This window comes from Oncorhynchus nerka, linkage group LG4 (genome assembly GCF_034236695.1).
Source record: "Oncorhynchus nerka isolate Pitt River linkage group LG4, Oner_Uvic_2.0, whole genome shotgun sequence".
In the NCBI taxonomy this organism is placed as follows: Eukaryota; Metazoa; Chordata; class Actinopteri; order Salmoniformes; family Salmonidae; genus Oncorhynchus; species Oncorhynchus nerka.
In genome coordinates, this window is record NC_088399.1 from 30,641,459 (window position 1) to 30,660,848 (window position 19,390).

General features: G+C 45.1%; 1 protein-coding gene across 4 annotated transcripts in view; it reads right to left on the reverse strand.

The window, feature by feature from the left end:
- Positions 1-420: 420 nt before the first annotated feature.
- LOC115121873 (sarcoplasmic/endoplasmic reticulum calcium ATPase 2-like) overlaps positions 421-19,390 on the reverse strand; it is a 47,409-nt gene continuing 28,439 nt past the window's right edge. For 2 of the 4 annotated variants that reach the window (XM_029651009.2, XM_065017444.1), the window contains 15 exons: positions 17,490-17,575; positions 16,876-17,173; positions 16,589-16,755; positions 8,038-8,126; positions 7,796-7,898; positions 7,467-7,598; positions 7,061-7,180; positions 6,525-6,743; positions 5,965-6,300; positions 5,538-5,758; positions 5,114-5,316; positions 4,887-4,972; positions 4,667-4,800; positions 4,356-4,473; positions 421-4,203 (listed from right to left, as the gene is read on the reverse strand). In XM_029651009.2, coding sequence (XP_029506869.1) covers positions 3,928-4,203; positions 4,356-4,473; positions 4,667-4,800; positions 4,887-4,972; positions 5,114-5,316; positions 5,538-5,758; positions 5,965-6,300; positions 6,525-6,743; positions 7,061-7,180; positions 7,467-7,598; positions 7,796-7,898; positions 8,038-8,126; positions 16,589-16,755; positions 16,876-17,173; positions 17,490-17,575 — 2,588 coding nt within the window. In that variant the 3' untranslated portion in view covers positions 421-3,927. The remainder of the gene's footprint in view (positions 4,204-4,355; positions 4,474-4,666; positions 4,801-4,886; positions 4,973-5,113; positions 5,317-5,537; positions 5,759-5,964; positions 6,301-6,524; positions 6,744-7,060; positions 7,181-7,466; positions 7,599-7,795; positions 7,899-8,037; positions 8,127-16,588; positions 16,756-16,875; positions 17,174-17,489; positions 17,576-19,390) is intronic. The other 2 variants (XR_010463761.1, XM_029651017.2) reach the window with 2 other exon arrangements.

Below are 19,390 nucleotides of genomic sequence, written 5' to 3' on the forward strand. Positions count from 1 at the left end.
TATCCAGCAACTTCACAGTCATAGAAGAGGAGTGGGACAACATTCCATAGGCCACAATCAACTCTATGCAAAGATGTGCTGCATGAGGCAAATGGTCACACCCACTAATGACTGGTTTTCTGATCCACACCCTTATTATTATTTTCTTAAGGTATCTGGTGACCACAGATGCATATCTGTTTCCAGTCATGTGAAATCCATAGATTAGGGCCTAATGGATTTTTTTCAATTGACTGATTTCCTTATATGAACTGTAAATCAGAAAACATCTTTGAAATTGTTGCAGTTATATTTTTGTTTAGTGTATTTGCACACTTGCCAACTCCATTGCCAAGTCAAACACGTATGGCAAACAATGAGTTGGTATGACAACACAAAGACTGGCACTCTCAGACTACAAGACACAATGATAGACCCAAATAAAGTTTCAATAGTTTATTAAACTGAAATCACAATCTCAGTGATGCGTGTTACAATCAGGTAATGATCAATCAAATGTACAGATGTTCCTGTTAACTCCCCACTATGTTAACACATCGGTTTAACTGCTGCTTCATGATATTGCATGATAAGACAAAAAGGGAACATTTTATTCAACAGGTATAGAACACAGCTATATTGCAAGTCACTAATAAATCAAAGCCAGTCTTCTGTCCTGGTTTCTCACAACTATTAGTAGTTGAGTGGTAATATTGTTAAAGTTCAGACTCCACAGACATCAATCAGTGTCTTCAGGCCCAGTACTGTGCAAATTCCCAAACAATAGGAAATGTTTAGGATCAGTGATAAACACTTAAACACTTAGTATTAGTGATACTGTAGTATTTATCTGTAAAATCTATTATCGTGTCAAGCAGTTCTGTACAATATTTTACTATAGAAATCTAGATAAATTGCATGGCTACTCACAGCTGGAGGGCATGCACTACTGTGTATTGTACATGGATATAAAACTAGTCAACCTGGTATGAAATACTGAAGGTAGGAAGATGCAGGGAGGAATGTCAGGGACATGGAAGGCTTCCCCTGCATATAAGAATCCAAAACGGCACCATTTCCCCCAAGTCTAACCACAATATAAGAAGTAATTTAAACCCCCACCCACCAATCCCACACCATATCATTCCACTTACTATTTGGTCATTTTTCCCCATAACATTTGAAAATACTATAAATGCATTGTACCCATGTCTGGAAAGGTCACATATACAGAGGAGGCTGGTGGGAAGAGCTATAGGACGGGCCCATTGTAATGGCTGGAATGGAATTCATGGAACGGAGTCAAACGTAGTTTCCATGTTTGGTACCATTCCATTTCAGCCATTACAAATGGACCCATCCTCCTATAGCCTCCACTGATATACAGTGCGGGTCAAGATATCCGAGGTGTTGCTACCCAGAACACACATGCTGAACAGGACAGTTAGTCTCTACAGCTATCATATCAGACTAGATGGAATGGCAGGTTTTAGTCATCACCTGTAGAGAAAGGGAAAATATGATGAGTACAAAATATCAGAACAGAAAAACATGTCTAAAATATATATTTTTACTGCATTGCCAAAAGACTAGATCCAGTATATTCCCATGCAACAAAACACTAGATTTGACACCCACACTGATATCTGCGATTGTGTGGGAGCTTAAGCTGCAAGTGTAGGTGTGAGGGAAAATAGACACTCTCATATAAAGTCCATTAGAAGAATGGTGACAAAGAAAAACAGGAATATGACGTAGACATGGCTTGAAATATCCTCATTCCAATATCAACCACAACATAACCAACTAACTTGGACTTCTATGGCTGCGTTCAGACAGGCAGCCCCATTGATATTTTTTCGCTCTGAAAAAGATCTGATAGGTCAAAAGACCAATAAGTGGAAAATAGATCAGAATTGGCTGCCTGTCAAAACATTTGACAGAGTCCTGGTTTTAGTCTGCACTGAATACATTTTTTTTAAAGCCTCTCATCAGTCAAAAGCCCATCCTGAATCGATATAGCCTGTCAGAGACAAGTTAATTAAATCTGATGAGCAGCAGCCCTGGCCGTCATCAAATTGCAGCAACAGCAGAAAGCTGCCTGAGCACCAGATGGACAAGAACAGCAGAAATGTATTGATCTAATGGTCTCAGCTGGTCAAAGGCAATCATGTAACGCAAAAATATATGCTGATGTCTGTAGTTGATCAAAATGTTATAGCTAGGGGGTCATCTCTCCATTGTACATTTTTGATGTGAAGTGATTGGTGTGTTAAGGAGTGTGGTGGTGGAAGGGAATACTCACTAGTGAAAAGGGAAGCCAGTGGAAGGCATTGAAGGAGAAAGCACACCGTTGTTAAAGAACACAGACACAGTGAAATCAAACCAAGGCATCTACCAAAAGACATGCTTCACAGGGGTATGTTTCCATGTTGGATTGCTGAAAAGCAGACCTATTTAGTAGACAATAATACTAGTGTGATGGTATGGACTCCTTGGGACTACTATTCTAAAGGTATATGGTACCTTTCAGACTTGTAAGCCCTCCGGAGGGAAAACAAATACTCTAGATCAGAGTTCTGTATAAACACACCCTGCCAGCTAAATTGCGCCCAATAAGGATGAAGCATTCAAAGACACTGTACATTATTTATATTCAAGTATGTGCCCATACAAAAACCACACTGTATAGAAATGATCTGGACACCACGTTCACTCAGTCCAGGTAAAGAAAGACAAAAACACTTTGATTCAAAGGGTTCATGAGTGTATTTTTCTTGAAATATAAAAAAACAAAACTTTGGGGGATTTTTGTGTCGCAAGTTCATGGTTGGAGTAGTCAATTGGAAAACCTGTATTTTTAAAGTAAAAAATTATGTAGCCTTTTCTCTCCTTTGAATCAAAATTATGACCCACAAAGACAGCAACATTTACATCCTAAACCCAATCCTGCCAACAAAACAACAATAAATGTAATAAAAGTCAAGTAAAATAAAAAAAATACAAAGACAAAATACCCTTAAAAATAAATCACTGAGGGAAGGCCAATTAGATTTTTGTTTTCTGCACAAGGAAATAGGGGCACACATCAAGTGTCAACTATATGGACTAAATGTTGAATAAAGACTAAAGCCATGTAGGGGAAATCATCTAGAAATGAGCTAAATGGATTGCATTGAGGTAGCTGTGCTCTGCCTACAGCAGAAAAACTGGCTTTTCAAATCAAAAAGGTTTTTTTTTAAATCCAAAAAGGTAATTTTTACATTGATGTGGGGGAGACGACTAAATCATAAATGAAAACCCCAGTACAGTTCATGCTAGGTTAAAGAACATGTAGCTTCCATTTTCAGCTATGCATACACAATCACTTATCTTACCCACCTCCTGCTATCTAGTGCTTGTCCATTGGCTCTGAAAGAGTTCTAAGTTTATACTGAAGACATTAAAAGGTGACCCTACCCGTTCTCTTAGCCACTCTTCCTGCAATCCGTTCCAACAATTTACAAAATGATGAACAAAAACAAGTTGCATAAAATAGTGTTAATCTCTGTACAGGTCAATGGACTGCTTTTAAATATCTCATTTGTTTACTAATATGAAAAGGGCAGCGCAAAAATATTATTTGTACTGCAGTGAAAGAGAAAGTGATAATCCCAAATCATTAAAAAAAATCTAATTTAAAAAGGAAATAGACAACAAAAACGGACAACATTATTTTCTGTTTGAACCAGCAAAAAGTCCACAGCTACAGGAGTGACTGTCAAACTGACACTCACACTAAAGCCTCACCCACTCAAAATTTAAAAAGATTTTTGAATATTATTTTTTAAGTTTGTGTTTAACTAGGTCCTTCTCATGCACACTCGGCAGGCACACTCCAAGTCTACACAAACACATACACTAACTATGCACACACAGGAGGAGAGAGGGGGGTTGTGCTCAAGTCAGTCAGGACCAGAACATGTCTGCCATGTTAGTGTCGGTGCTGTAAATCCACAGCACCAGGGGGAGGGTGAGGGCCACAAAGGGCCAGGAGATGCCCTCCATACATGCAGACAGAGAGCAACCTTTGCTGCTGGGCTTCTCCAGCTCTTTACCAGGGTAGTTCTCCATGTAGTTCCTGGCTGCTAACTTTAGGACCTCGTCCAGCAGGAGGACGGGCAGGGAGAGCTTCAGCACCATCAGCCACTGGGTCAGGTTCAGAGGGGTGATCTGGAAGATGATCTGTAGAGGAGAAGGTAGCAACATGGGTGAGGAGGACAACCTCTCCTGCTTTTTCAGTTTCTCCACCAATCCCACCCGTTACACTAGCATTTAATTGTTCTAGAAATCATTTCTGGTAGCCTCAGGTTTATTATTATTGCAGGTAGTCTCACCGGCAGGGGCTCCACGTAGAGGATAAGGAAATGCAGGGACATGGAGAGGCAGATGGCTCCCAGCAGCCACACGTTCTCCCAGGGGGGCATACGCAGCAGAGACTGGTTCTCTGACACACTGAGGGAAACAGAGAGAACAACTGGGTTAAGTCACTGATTGAAAACCCATTTGGGAGCCATTTGTCCATCATTTGACCATGTGTACCAGATTAATCTCACAACATTATGCTACTAGTGTCAAGCCTAAAGCAACAGTGGAGGAACTTCAAAAAGAGAGAGGTAACGCGAAAGATGTAGCGGCATAGTCTGACCTGTTGAGGGCGTTGCACATCTCGATGGTGACAAGCACAGACAGGGCCATGGTCATGGGGTAGGGGGACTCAAACAGCTCACACTTCAAACCATCAAACTCTGGGTTGTCAGGACCACACTGCAGGAAGTGGCTCTGTGGGCAGAGGAGAAAAACCAGCTCAGTAAGTCTATGCGTTTGAGTGTGTGTGTGTGCGCGTTGTATTGGTATTGTTCTCCTACCAGTTGGTAAAAGGTGATCCTGGGTCCGTCCTCAGCAGCGACGAACCACCAGGTAGCAGCACCGACTGTAGCCACACCCACATAGCCTGAAGAGGCAGAGCACAGGAGTCACACATGGCTATCTGGATACACACAACAGCCTAAACACTTGTTCAACTAAGCCATAGTTTTAAGCCATATTTCAATTTTGTGAAGGTTTTTTCTCCACAGAGGGAAAGTGAACTCACATCCGATGGCGAGGTATCTGAAAAAGAGCCATCCAGAGATGAGGGGCTCGCGGGCGTTGCGGGGGACCTTGTTCATGATGTCCAGGTCAGGGGGGTTGAAGCCCAGGGCAGTGGCCGGGAGGCCGTCCGTCACCAGGTTAACCCACAGCAGCTGGACAGGGATCAGAGCCTCGGGGAAGCCTAGAGCAGCCGTCAGGAAGATGCTGTAGGAATGGTAGAATAACATTTACATGAGGATGAAGGCTTGTTAACCCTGGAACTGACATCTATTTGTTGATTTTCTTACTGAGGGATGTGGGGTTGTGATAAATGACAATCAGTCCCTATATAGTGCACAACTATTGACCTCAGACCCTATCGGGTCAAAAGTAGTGAGCTTTAACTGGAAATAGGGAGCCATTTGGGACAAAGCCGTGATCCTTACCAGACGACCTCTCCCACGTTGGAGGAGATGAGATAACGGATGAACTGCTTCATGTTGTTGTAGATGGCCCTGCCCTCCTCCACAGCCGCCACGATGGTAGAGAAGTTGTCATCAGCCAGGACCATCTCAGAGGCTGACTTAGCTACAGCCGTGCCTGAACCCATGGCGATGCCAATCTCTGCCTTCTTCAAAGCAGGGGCGTCATTCACACCATCACCAGTCTGGTCATGGGGAAAGGACAGGGCGTGGTTAGCCATCTACTTTTCTACAGGATCGCTTTAAAGCTTTTAGACTAATCACATATGGGTTAGAAGTTACAAGACATGCTGAGGGCTCATCATGAAAGCCGAACCACAAAGTGTAGTTTCAGCTCGACGCTGCACAGAAACTGATGAGGCAGGTCTCAGGAGGACCTCGTCTCACTCACCATGGCCGTGATCTCGTCCATGGACTGTAGGAACTCCACAATCTTGGACTTGTGGGACGGCTCCACACGGGCAAAGCAGCGTGCATTGACCACCGCGTCTCTCTGGGCAGCCGGCGACAAGTCGTCAAACTCGCGGCCGGTGAAGGCCATGGAGGAGACATCGTCTTTGTCACTGAAGATACCGATGCGGCGGCAGATGGCAATGGCTGTGCCTTTGTTGTCGCCGGTGATCATGATGACGCGGATGCCGGCCAGGCGGCACAGCTTGATGGAGGCGGCAACCTCCACCCTGGGAGGGTCCAGCATGCCCACGCAACCCACGAACGTCAGGTCCATCTGGGGAGAGAGACAGTCAGACCAGAGTCCTGGATTTGGCTAACTCATCCGTATGATCGAAATATTTTGTTTTTGCAATATACACTTATTTTTGCAGCCTCATCATGTTACTTCTATACAGTAAAAGCCCAAGTATTTAAGGTGTCTGAAAATACATAAGTTCTCTGAATAAATGCTCTGCTATTTCTGTCACTCTTACTGCATTATGGCCCCCACTCCCTCACCTCGTATTCAATGAAGCGGTTTGAGTCTTCCAACACCATGTCCTCTTTGGCAATAGGGTTGTCCTTTGTGGCCAGGGCCAGGCAGCGCAGTGTGTCCCGCCCAGTCCCGTACTCCCTGATCACTGACAATACCTTGTCCTTGATGCCCGGGGTCAGGGGCACCTTGTTCCCGCCCACACGGATGTGAGTGCACCTGTCAAGCACTCCTTCTGGGGCTCCCTGGAGAGTGAGGGACAGAGACAGGAACCCAAACCAGAGGAAATAAAACATTATCCTCTGCTCATTTCCTACATACTGTACATTACAACTACAAAATGACACCGGTTCTTAAAGTACACAAACACATGTATCAAAATCCTATAATTTATCATAGTTATTATGAAGCGACATCTAGAACCGTGTCCAAAATGACACCCTATTCCCTATATAGTGACCTACTGGGCCCTGGTCAAAAGTAGTGCACTATATAAGGCATTTCTCCGGTGTCCATATGGTCTACAAGCCGAGAAATACTGTAGATGGATGCTAATAATTACCTTAACAAACATCTTGCCAATGGAGGAGTGGGCCTTGTTGGGTGTGCAGTACACAGACATTGACTTCCTGTCTCTGGAGAACTCCAGGGTGAACTCCTTCTTCATCAGCTGCTTGATCACCTGTACCACACAGTGAAGAAACACACACCAACACATCCTTAACAAGGAGTGGAACAATAACCTGTGGATGTCTTATGGAATTGGACCACACTCAGGCATAAGTTCTAAATGGCACCCTATTCCCTTTATAGTGCACTACTTTTGACCATCAGGGCCCATAGGGCCCAGGTCAAACTTAGTGCATTATAAAAGGTAATAGGTTGACATTTGGGACCAACACACAGTTTTATAATAGTTTCACAGGAGAATCATGTTGGGGTTAAGAGAGTAGCTGACGGTGGCTTACAGAGTTGCAGGCATTGGCTCTCTCGATCTTGGACAGGCCCTTGACGTCGGTGTCAAACACGTTCATCTTCTCCACCAGGCAGGTGAGGGCAGTCTCTGTAGCCTCGCCAACCTTCTCATACACACCTTTTATCTGTGGAGAAAACGCGCGCACACACACAGATAGTAGCAATAAACGACTAAAAAAAAACAGGTTAACTTGCATATCCACAATATAATGGAGAAGACTACTGATATTCAAAATAATAAATGAACTACTGATAAAGGCTTATGTGACAGGCCTTTTCGACCAGCAGGAACATAACAGTGAAGGTTATAAAGGACATAAACCTCATTGTAATCCAGGGAGGAGTCGTTACATAAGGCACAGATGGAGGCCATCTCAACTAAGCCATCATACTGAGAGGACTTGACCGGTTTACCATCATGGTACCTGGAATAAAAGACAACAGCCATGAAAAAGGGGGAACAGTGAGCTCAGGTATGTTGTGGTGTATTGATAATGACTACACGTGTGTGTTTCATTGTGTGTGCACGCGTGTGTGTTCGTTATGTATGTGGTCTCTACTCACACTTGTCCCTCAGGGGCGTATGTGGAGCCAGTGATTGTGAACTCCTTCAGGGAGCAGCTATCGCCTGCCGCCTGGTCAATAACGAACATCTAGAACACAAACGGGTAGAAAACGTGTCAGGTCACACACACAAATCTGTTTCCTTATGGATGCAAGGCGCTCGCACACTAGGCTCGTTCAGTCGCCTGTGCCTCGCACACTAGGCACGTTCAGTCGCCTGTGCCTCGCACACTAGGCACGTTCAGTCGCCTGTGCCTCGCACACTAGGCTCGTTCAGTCGCCTGTGCCTCGCACACTAGGCTCGTTCAGTCGCCTGTGCCTCGCACACTAGGCTCGTTCAGTCGCCTGTGCCTCGCACACTAGGCTCGTTCAGTCGCCTGTGCCTCGCACACTAGGCTCGTTCAGTCGCCTGTGCCTCGCACACTAGGCTCGTTCAGTCGTCTGTGCCTTACATACTTCCCTAAAATGTCTTTCATTAAAGAATCCTGTCCAGTAGCAACTTGTGATAGAAAAATGACATACTGACCTGATTTATTTTATATTAATAGTGAACGATTATATATTTAACTAAAGTAAGACTGGTCTGCTAAGGCTGGGTTTTTAATGGTGTCCAGTCTAGCTTCCTGCAGCTAGTCTGGGCGTCAAGGAAATGGGTTTTACTAGAGGGTGATAACTTTACAGCCACATACCATTCTATGATCAGTGGTGCACTGAGGAAGAAGTATTCCATGGACAGGATGTGGGGTGGTTGTAACTGGGAAAGAGATGGACTGGACAAAGGGTTCCTAGACATCCTGGTATCAGGGAAATTAAGCCAGGGTTGGGGGTTATAACACCATGTGTTGTTAACGACAAGATTAATCCAAAGTGGCTTATTGATCTGCCTGAGAGGGGTGGAACTAAGCATTCTTAGTGTCCTATATTAGATGTGTTTCTCGTTGTTTGGGAGGCTATCAGCCTAACAGTCAAGGCTGTTGGGCTGACGGTTTCATTATTACATTAATGAATCGATATTAAATAAAGATGATTGTTTGAAGAAATGACAAAGTCTCTCTCAGTGCAGAATTTCCACGACATACTGCTATCAGGAGTTGACCAACCCACAGCCCCCAAAAAAACCTGCCGAACACCAAAATGGACAAAAACGTCACAATTTGCACAAATTGTTTCGACTGGGAAGCATGCGACAGGCTTTACACAACCGCCAGTTCTCTAGATCCCCTAAATCTCCCTAACACTGTATGCCGATGATTCGGGAAACCGGCCATTTTACGGGCTCCAAACCAATTGTATTTTTGGAAGCCAATCGTAACTTTTTTTGTAAATAATATTTCCGCCATCATTTCCTATGATCGACATCAGAACAGCGATCACTAACCTTGATTTGGATGAGGACTTTACTTCAATGAGTCGGAGGCAAAAGACATTGATTATTGGGGCGGCAGGGTAGCCTAGTGGTTAGAGTGTTGGTCTAGTAACCGAAAGGTTGCAAGTTCGAATCCCCGAGCTGACAAGGTACAAATCTGTCGTTCTGCCCCTGAACAGGCAGTTAACCCACTGTTCCTAGGCCGTCATTGAAAATAAGAATTTGTTCTTAACTGACTTGCCTAGTAAAATAAAGGTAAAAAAAAAAAAAAAAAATCTGTACCTGACCCAAATTCCCGACACTCATAGAAGGCAAAGATATAGAGGCACCTTGATTAGACTATGGCGTTGAGAATAAAATAGTCTCTACCCTTCTATTGGCGAATAAACAGTCGCTGGAGAATAAACTATCCTATCAACGGGACATTCAGAACTGGGTGAGACTGTCAACAGCTGGTGAACAATCTCTAATATTAAGGAAGTCTCAAGGTCCTGCTCGCTTTAGTTAGAATAGCTCATGATAAGCTGTAAAACAAACCATACAACATTTTTTTGGTATTTTTCACAGGTATCCATTTACTACCACAAACTGAAAACTGATGCTGGCACCAAGACCGCACTCAACGAGCTGTATAGGAGTCATAAGCAAATAAGAAAATGCTTATCCAGTGGCTGCGCTCCTAGTGGCTGCTGATTTTAATGTAAGAAAACTGAAATCTGTTTCACCTAATTTCTACCAGCATGTCACCTAGAGACGTATACAAGGCTCACCCCCCATTTGGCAAATTTGACCATAACTCTAGCCTTCCGATTCCTGCTTACAATAAAATTAATTAATAGGTGCATTGACGACATCGTCCTACAGTAATCGTACGTACATATCACAAATAGAAGCCATGGATTACAGGCAGCATCCACATTGTACTAAAAGCTAGAGCTGCCGCTCGAGACAGCCTATAGGGAGGTCTGAGACCTGGCCATGTGATGCCAGGACAACTTCTCCCTCAAAGTGGGCAAGAGGGACACTAATCCGGACGCATATAAGAAACCGTCAAACAGGCAAAGTGTCAACACATGACTAAAACCGAATCCTACTACACCGGCTCTGACGCTCATCGGATGTGGCAAGGCTTGCAAACTATCACAGACAAAAAAAAAAGGGGAAACCCGGCCATGAGCTGCCCAGTGACGAGAGCCTAGCAAACAATTTGAATGCCTTTATGCTCGCTTTGAGGCAAGCAACATTGAACCATGCGTGAGTGCAACAGCTGTTCCGGACGACTGTATGATCACGCTCTCTGTGGCCGACGTGAGTATGACCTTTAAACAGGCTAACATTCACGAGGCCACAGGGCCAGACGGATTACCAGGACAGGTACTCAGAGCATGTGCTGATCAGCTGACAAGTATCTTCACTTTTTCCCCCCACATTTTTCAACCTCTTCCTGACCCAGTCTGTAATACCTACAAGTTTCAAGCAAACCACAATTGTACCTGTACCCAAGAATACCAAGTTAACCTGTATAAATGACTACCGCAGCACAGCAGTCACATCTGTAGCCATGAAATGCCTTGAAAGGCTGCTCATGGCTCAAACACCATCATCCCAGAAACCCTGGACCAACTCCAACTCACATACCGCCCCAACAGATCGACAGACGACGCAATCTCTATTGCCCTCTACACCTTCCTCTGCAGCTGGATCCTGGACTTCCTGACAGACGACGACGACCACCCCCCCCCCCTCCCCCCCTCCCAGGTGGTAAGAGTAGGCATATCAACACATCCGCTATGCTGACCCTCAACACAGGGGCCCCTTAGGGGTGCGTGCTCAGTCCCCTCCAATTCACCCATGACTGTGTGGCCGCGCACATATCCAACACGATCATGAAATTTGCCGATGACAAAGGTGGTAGCTCTGATCACCGTCGACAATGAGACAGCCTATAGGGAAGAGGTCAGAGACCTGGCAGTGTGATGCCAGGACAACCACTCCCTCAACGTGGGCAAGACAAAGGAACTTATCGTAGGAATGAAACGGAGGGCCAAACACACCCCCCATTCACATCGACAAAGCTGTAGTGGAGTGAGAGCTTCAAGCTCCTCGGTATCCACGTCACTAAGGACCTATCATGGTCCAAACACATCACAGTATTGAAGAGGGTAGGACAACGCCTCTTCTCCCTCAGGAGGCTGAAAATATTTGGCACGGGCCCTCAGATCCTCAAAAAGTTCTACACCTGCACCATTGAGAGCATTTTGACTGGTTGCATGACAGCTTGGTATGGAAACTCAAGTGGTACTGGAGCACCAAGTCTGGGACCAAATGGCTCCTGAACAACTTCTACCCCCATGCCAAAAGGCACCTGAACAACTTCTACCCCCATGCCAAAAGGCACCTGAACAACTTCTACCCCCATGCCATAAGGCTGCTGAACAGTTAGTAAAATAGCTACCCTGACTATTTACACTGACCTCCTTTATCATTTATTTATCCTAATGCACTGGCTCTATGCACACTCACTTGACTAACCACACACTCACAAAATACACTGACACTTCACATAACCAGAGTAGCAGCAGGGTATTATACATCCTGATTTACTAGTTACTTTTACCGCTAACTACATGTACAGTACCAGTCAAAAATTTACATTTACACCTTCAAGGTTTTTCAATATTTGTACTATTTTCTACATTGTAGAATAGTGAAGACATCAAAACTATGAATTAACACATTGAATCAATTAGTAACCAAAAAAGTGAAACAAAATCATATGTATTTATAAAGCCCGTTTTACATAAGCCAATGTCAAAGTGCTACACAGAAACCCAGCCTAATATATTTTGATTTGTTTAACACTTTTTTGGTTACTACATGATTCCTTGTGTTATTTCATAGTTGATGTCTTCACGATTATTCTACGATGTAGAAAATAGTAAATATAAAGAAAAACCCTTTTGACTGGTACTGTATAACCTCAATTACCACTACCGTGTACTCCTGCACATCGACTCAGTACTGGTAACCCTTGCCTTAACAAGGCAAGTCAGTTAAGAACAAATTCTTATTTACAATGACAGCCTAGGAACAGTGGGTTAACTACCTTGTAAAAATCTGACATTTTGCCCCTGAAACTTGTCAGCTCGAGGATTCGATCTAGCAACCTTTCGGTTACTGGCCCAAAACTCTTAACTACTAGGCTACCTGCCACGCAAAATATATATGTTTTTTATTGTGTTATCTCCTTTTCTATTTAGCAAATATTTCTTAGTTATTATCTGCATTTTGAACGGGCTCATAAGCAAGCATTTCACTGTAAAGTCTATACTGGTTGTATTTGTCACATGTAACCAATAAAAAACATTTGATTGGAGCCCACTGATCTACATGCAGTAGAAGCACAGCCTACCAAGTAGGGTGCAGCACATCAGACAAGTACAATACCAATAGAGCACTGATAAACCATACCAGCTTTACTTAGGCAAATTAATGAAATAATTGCTACTGTACCTGGGAACAAAAACACTAAGGAGTAAGCACACTTTACAACTGGTGGCTGTGGATCTCCTGGAGATGTATTCTAGACAAAGGTACTAATGCATATCCATGCTGGGATGAATGTGTGGATGTGACGGAAGAGCGGGAGAATATTATTTCTCCATAACGAACAGGGATAGGGTTAGAGGAGACCGGAGAGAAGAAGCAGACAGGGACAGGGTTAGAGGAGACCAGAGAGAAGAAGCAGACAGGGACAGGGTTAGAGGAGACCGGAGAGAAGAAGCAGACAGGGGTAGGGTTGGAGGAGACCCGAGAGAAGAAGCAGACAGGGATAGGGTTAGAGGAGACCGGAGAGAAGAAGCAGACAGGGATAGGGTTAGAGGAGACCGGAGAGAAGAAGCAGACAGGGATAGGGTTAGAGGAGACCGGAGAGAAGAAGCAGACAGGGGTAGGGTTGGAGGAGACCCGAGAGAAGAAGCAGACAGGGATAGGGTTAGAGGAGACCGGAGAGAAGAAGCAGACAGGGATAGGGTTAGAGGAGACCGGAGAGAAGAAGCAGACAGGGATAGGGTTAGAGGAGACCGGAGAGAAGAAGCAGACAGGGATAGGGTTAGAGGAGACCGGAGAGAAGAAGCAGACAGGGATAGGGTTAGAGGAGAGAGAGAAGAAGCAGACAGGGATAGGGTTAGAGGAGACCGGAGAGAAGAAGCAGACAGGGATAGGGTTAGAGGAGACCGGAGAGAAGAAGCAGACAGGGATAGGGTTAGAGGAGACCGGAGAGAAGAAGCAGACAGGGATAGGGTTAGAGGAGACCGGAGAGAAGAAGCAGACAGGGATAGGGTTAGAGGAGACCGGAGAGAAGAAGCAGACAGGGATAGGGTTAGAGGAGACCGGAGAGAAGAAGCAGACAGGGATAGGGTTAGAGGAGACCGGAGAGAAGAAGCAGACAGGGATAGGGTTAGAGGAGACCGGAGAGAAGAAGCAGACAGGGATAGGGTTAGAGGAGACCGGAGAGAAGAAGCAGACAGGGATAGGGTTAGAGGAGACCTGAGAGAAGAAGCAGACAGGGATAGGGTTAGAGGAGACCGGAGAGAAGAAGCAGACAGGGATAGGGTTAGAGGAGACCGGAGAGAAGAAGCAGACAGGGATAGGGTTAGAGGAGACCGGAGAGAAGAAGCAGACAGGGATAGGGTTAGAGGAGACCGAGAGAAGAAGCAGACAGGGATAGGGTTAGAGGAGACCGAGAGAGAAGAAGCAGACAGGGATAGGGTTAGAGGAGACCGGAGAGAAGAAGCAGACAGGGATAGGGTTAGAGGAGACCGAGAGAAGAAGCAGACAGGGATAGGGTTAGAGGAGACCGGAGAGAAGAAGCAGACAGGGATAGGGTTAGAGGAGACCGGAGAGAAGAAGCAGACAGGGATAGGGTTAGAGGAGACCTGAGAGAAGAAGCAGACAGGGATAGGGTTAGAGGAGACCGGATAGAAGAAGCAGACAGGGATAGGGTTAGAGGAGACCGGAGAGAAGAAGCAGACAGGGATAGGGTTAGAGGAGACCGGAGAGAAGAAGCAGACAGGGATAGGGTTAGAGGAGACCGGAGAGAAGAAGCAGACAGGGATAGGGTTAGAGGAGACCGGAGAGAAGAAGCAGACAGGGATAGGGTTAGAGGAGACCGGAGAGAAGAAGCAGACAGGGATAGGGTTAGAGGAGACCGGAGAGAAGAAGCAGACAGGGATAGGGTTAGAGGAGACCTGAGAGAAGAAGCAGACAGGGATAGGGTTAGAGGAGACCGGAGAGAAGAAGCAGACAGGGATAGGGTTAGAGGAGACCGGAGAGAAGACGCAGACAGGGATAGGGTTAGAGGAGACCGGAGAGAAGAAGCAGACAGGGATAGGGTTAGAGGCGTGAAAACTAAAAAATAAAGGGAGATGGAGAGCGTGAGAAAAAGTGGGAGCATGTGAGTGAGAGAAAGTGAATAAGAGGGCAAGCAAGCCGCCTCCACAGACACACAAAGACAGAGTGAGACTAATCTCCTGGTGCCGGCACTGCAGAGAAGCAAAGCAAGATGGAGAGAAATATTCAAATGAAAGTATGAACCGGTGTCGTCTTTCCCTTCTCCTCTCCTGCGGCACAGTACAGACTTCAAAGAGCTGTGACGTCAGGGATGCTTTACCAAAAACACAATGAATTAAGAAAAACATTCCTCTACTCAAGCAGGCTAGAGAGCTACGCTTTTAGAGCTACACTTCTTACACAGCATCCGAATTTCAGATTCTGATATTGCAGTATTGGTACAGGAATAGTTCAGAAGTATATATATGCCAGCAAGTTTTGCATTGGAAAACAATTTCTTTGAAATCTTTAAACGCGATGCTGCTTCCAATCTCTCCCCTCTATTGCAAGAACTGAACCATGCTGCCATGTTATGCTGTGCTGTTTTGATTATGCTGGGCAGTGTTGCGTGGAGATGTATTGTGTAATGTTGTGCGTGCAGTGCCTTGTGCTGTGTTTGCCTGCAGAGACCCTCTCAGCAGAGGCCCTCAAAAACAACACGAGAGAAAGAGAGATGAGAGGGAGAAGAATGAAGAGAATGAATGAAATGTGAGAATAGTAGGAGAAGGCAGGAAGAAAGGAAGATAGAAATGATACAGGAGTGATGCAGTGGAAGAGACCACATGGGGGAAAGACTTGGGAGTGGTAATGGTCCATATTCAGAGGATCAGTAACAGGCAGACCACCTGTTGCCCATCCCCTTAAATATGGATGACCACGTGTCACTCAGCACCAATCTGAGGGCAGTGAAGAGGGGGAGGGGAGACTAAAATCACCAGGAACTCCTCTAAACATTTGTTCAGTTTTGGAAGTCTGTTCCAATGGGGGGGAAAAAAGAAGAGAAGTGATCGTGTCTCAATGTAATAAAGGTATGAAATTGTTATTTTCAAATTTGCAGTGCACAAAAATTAGAATTGACATTCCTGTCTCCCGACCATCCGCTCTGACAAACATCGGCCGGCGGCTGAATCTAATCTCCTACCCCTGGCAGAAAGTGTTCGGCGGATGCATATAATCAATCTAATATGATGCAATTCAATAAATATGGGAACAACAATTTCATATCCATCACTTCCCAATCTAATTTAAACCATGATAGCAAATAAATGAATCATTCATTATACTGCTTTGCCTATCAACCTCTACAATACCCTGTGGATAAATCCACATTGTCAAGACTGCTTTATTGCCAGGTGGGTTCTGCTGCCAAATCAGTGGCAAAGTACTCACTGGAATGGATTGTTCATGGTTGGCAAGAATATAGCCTTCTCCTTAGGCAGGTATGTGGCTACATAAACTAGCAGAGGCTAATAAAGTTGAGCTCAGACAGCCCTAAAACTCCACCTGGTTAAATATGTTAAATGTGGAACAGGCTGATGTAGGCTCTGTTTGGCTCAGCTGGACCCCGCGGCTGGGTCTCATATCTGGACTTGACACTTTCCCAGGATCTTCCATGGTAAACGTGTTTCCAAGCAGTAGCACACAAACAAAGCTAGAATCATTGATTTAGGTAAGAATATTTTTCACTACAAAGGTCATGTTAGTTTTAATACCCTGAGCGTTGGACGTAACCATAATACTAAACATCAGCCATTCCTACTAAATCCCCATGGTGCTCTGGGGACGGGGACTCACCCTGCAGACAGACATCTGGTTGGTGGTGAGGGTGCCGGTCTTATCGGAGCAGATGACGGAGGTGCAGCCCAGGGTCTCCACAGAGGGCAGGCTGCGGACGATGGCGTTCTTCTTGGCCATGCGGCGGGTTCCTAGAGCCAGACAGGTGGTGATGACAGCGGGCAGACCTAGTAAAAAGAGATGGCGATAAGAGGGGGTTAGACATACTCACTATGCTGGAGCCCAATGTATTGCTTTCAATATATTATAGACTGCTTCCCCCCACTCCCACTCTCCTAGTGACTCACCCTCTGGGATGGCGGCCACGGCCAGGGCCACAGCAATCTTGAAGTAGTACACAGCGCCACGGATCCAGGAGCCTCCGTGGACGGGGTCACTGAAGTGGCCAATGTTGATGAGCCACACAGCAATGCAGATCAGGGAGATGACCTTGGACAGCTGCTCCCCGAACTCATCCAGCTTCTGCTGCAGAGGCGTACGCTCCTGCTCCGTGGACGCCATCTCGTCACGAATCTTGCCAATCTCCGTGTTGACGCCTGTGGCCATCACAACACCCACTGCCTTACCCGCTGCTATGTTGGTGCCCTGTGGAGGAGAGAGGAGAGGTGGTGAGACAACAGGTATACACTGCTGAGGAAACACTGGGGAAACCTGAAACACACTGGGCAACTGAACAAGTGGGGGAGGAACAGTAAAAATTGGAGAAGAAGACGAGGGGTTAAGGATAAGAGGTCTGACATTAAAATCCCAGAGAGGAACATGTAACGGAGATGATAAGTGGAGAAAAGGAGATTATAATTATTGGGTTGGCTAAACAGGGAAGAGGATCATGTACTGAAGAGACAATAGAAGATGCAAGGGGAAGGGGAGAGAGGTCTTTAATGGTTTTCTAGTTACTCACACAGAAGAGCATGTTCTTCTTGTCCTGGTTGACAGCCCGGGGGTCAGGCACCGGGTCAGTGTGCTTGATCACAGAGACTGACTCCCCTGCCGGAGGAGAGAAAGAGACGAATGAGGACAATCAAACAACGCAGCCCTTACACAGAGCAAAGTGGTGATGGGTTGACATTTTGGGGAAGATGGGTGTGGATTGACTTCACAGCTGACTGAGCAGGGCTGCCAATTACAAAATGCGGCATCCAAGGGGACTTTCACACTCATCAGTCTACACTGCAGGGGGATGCAAGGCCTAGTGGGTAATCAGCTGAGCAAGCTCTGCACTGTTCTGATAGGCTGAGAGACTGTTTTTGACAGATTAGAGCCATGAATGGCAGGAGGGAAAAGCAGCTGAAATACCAAACTCTACCAATTAAGGCAGTGGAGCAAGACAGGGGTTTCAGGACTAGCTTCATCTCTAAACGCTCTTCGCTCTCATCCATATCGATCTCTCCCTGTCAGTCTTTGCCTCCCTCTTTCAGTCTATCGTTGTTCTCCCTCTCCATACTGTGTTGATTAAGAACCGCTGACTTCATCTTGAATAAAAGGTTCACAGAGTCATTCAGAAATTATTGTTCTCACACTGACCGTTTCAGGGTCATTCTCAAGTGGTGACTCAACCCATTCATCAGCCCATATAACCCAACTCAAACACTGGCGACTACATACAAGTTATACACAAAGATAAAGCAAAGCTTAATAAGATTGAAATTGTAAATCCCTGTAACATTGTGTTCTTGCGGTGCTTTTATGGATGCAGGAGTAATGACAAGTAACATTTAAAACTACACTTTATATACAAAAGTATGTGGACACTAGGTCGACCGATTATGATTTTTCAACGCCGCTACCGACTATTGGACGACCAAAAAAAGCCGCTACCGATTAAATCGGCCGATTTTTATTTATTACTATTATTAAACAATTACAACAATACTGAATGAACCATTATTTTTACTTAATATAATACATCAATAAAATCAATTTAGCCTCAAATAAATAATGAAACATGTTCAATTTGGTGCAATATGTGCCATTTAAGAAAGCTTACGTTTAAGTTCCTTGCTCAGAACATATGAAAGCTGGTGGTTCCTTTTAACATGAGTCTTCAATATTCCCAGGTAAGAAGTTTTAGGTTGTAGTTATTATAGGAATTATAGGACTATTTCTCTCTATACTATTTGCATTTCATATACCTTTGACTATTGGATGTTTTATAGGCACTTTAGTATTGCCAGTGTAACAGTATAGCTTCTGTCCCTCTCCTCGCCGCTACCTGGGCTCGAACCAGGAACACATCGACAACAGCCACCCTCGAAGCAGCGTTACCCATGCAGAGCAAGGGGAACAACTACTCAAAGTCTCAGAGCGAGTGACGTTTGAAACGCTATTAGCGCTCACCCCGCTAACTAGCTAGCCATTTCACATCGGTTACACCAGCCTAATCTCGGGAGTTGAAAGGCTTGAAGTCATAAACAGCGCAATGCTTGAAGCATTGCGAAGAGCTGCTGGCGAAACGCACAAAAGTGCCGTTTGAATGAATGCTTACGAGCCTGCTGGTACCTACCATCGCTCAGTCAGACTGCTCTATCAAATCATAGACTTAATAATAACATAATAACACACAAATACGAGCCTTAGGTCATTAATATGGTCGAATCATTTCGAAAACAAAACATTTATTCTTTCAGTGAAATACGGAACCGTTCCGTATTTTATCTAATGGGTGGCATCCCTAAGTCTAAATATTGCTGTTACATTGCACAACCTTCAATGTTATGTCATAATTACGTAACATTCTGGCAAATTAGTTCGCAATGAGCCAGGCGGCCCAAACTGTTGCAAACACCCTGACTCTGCGTGCAA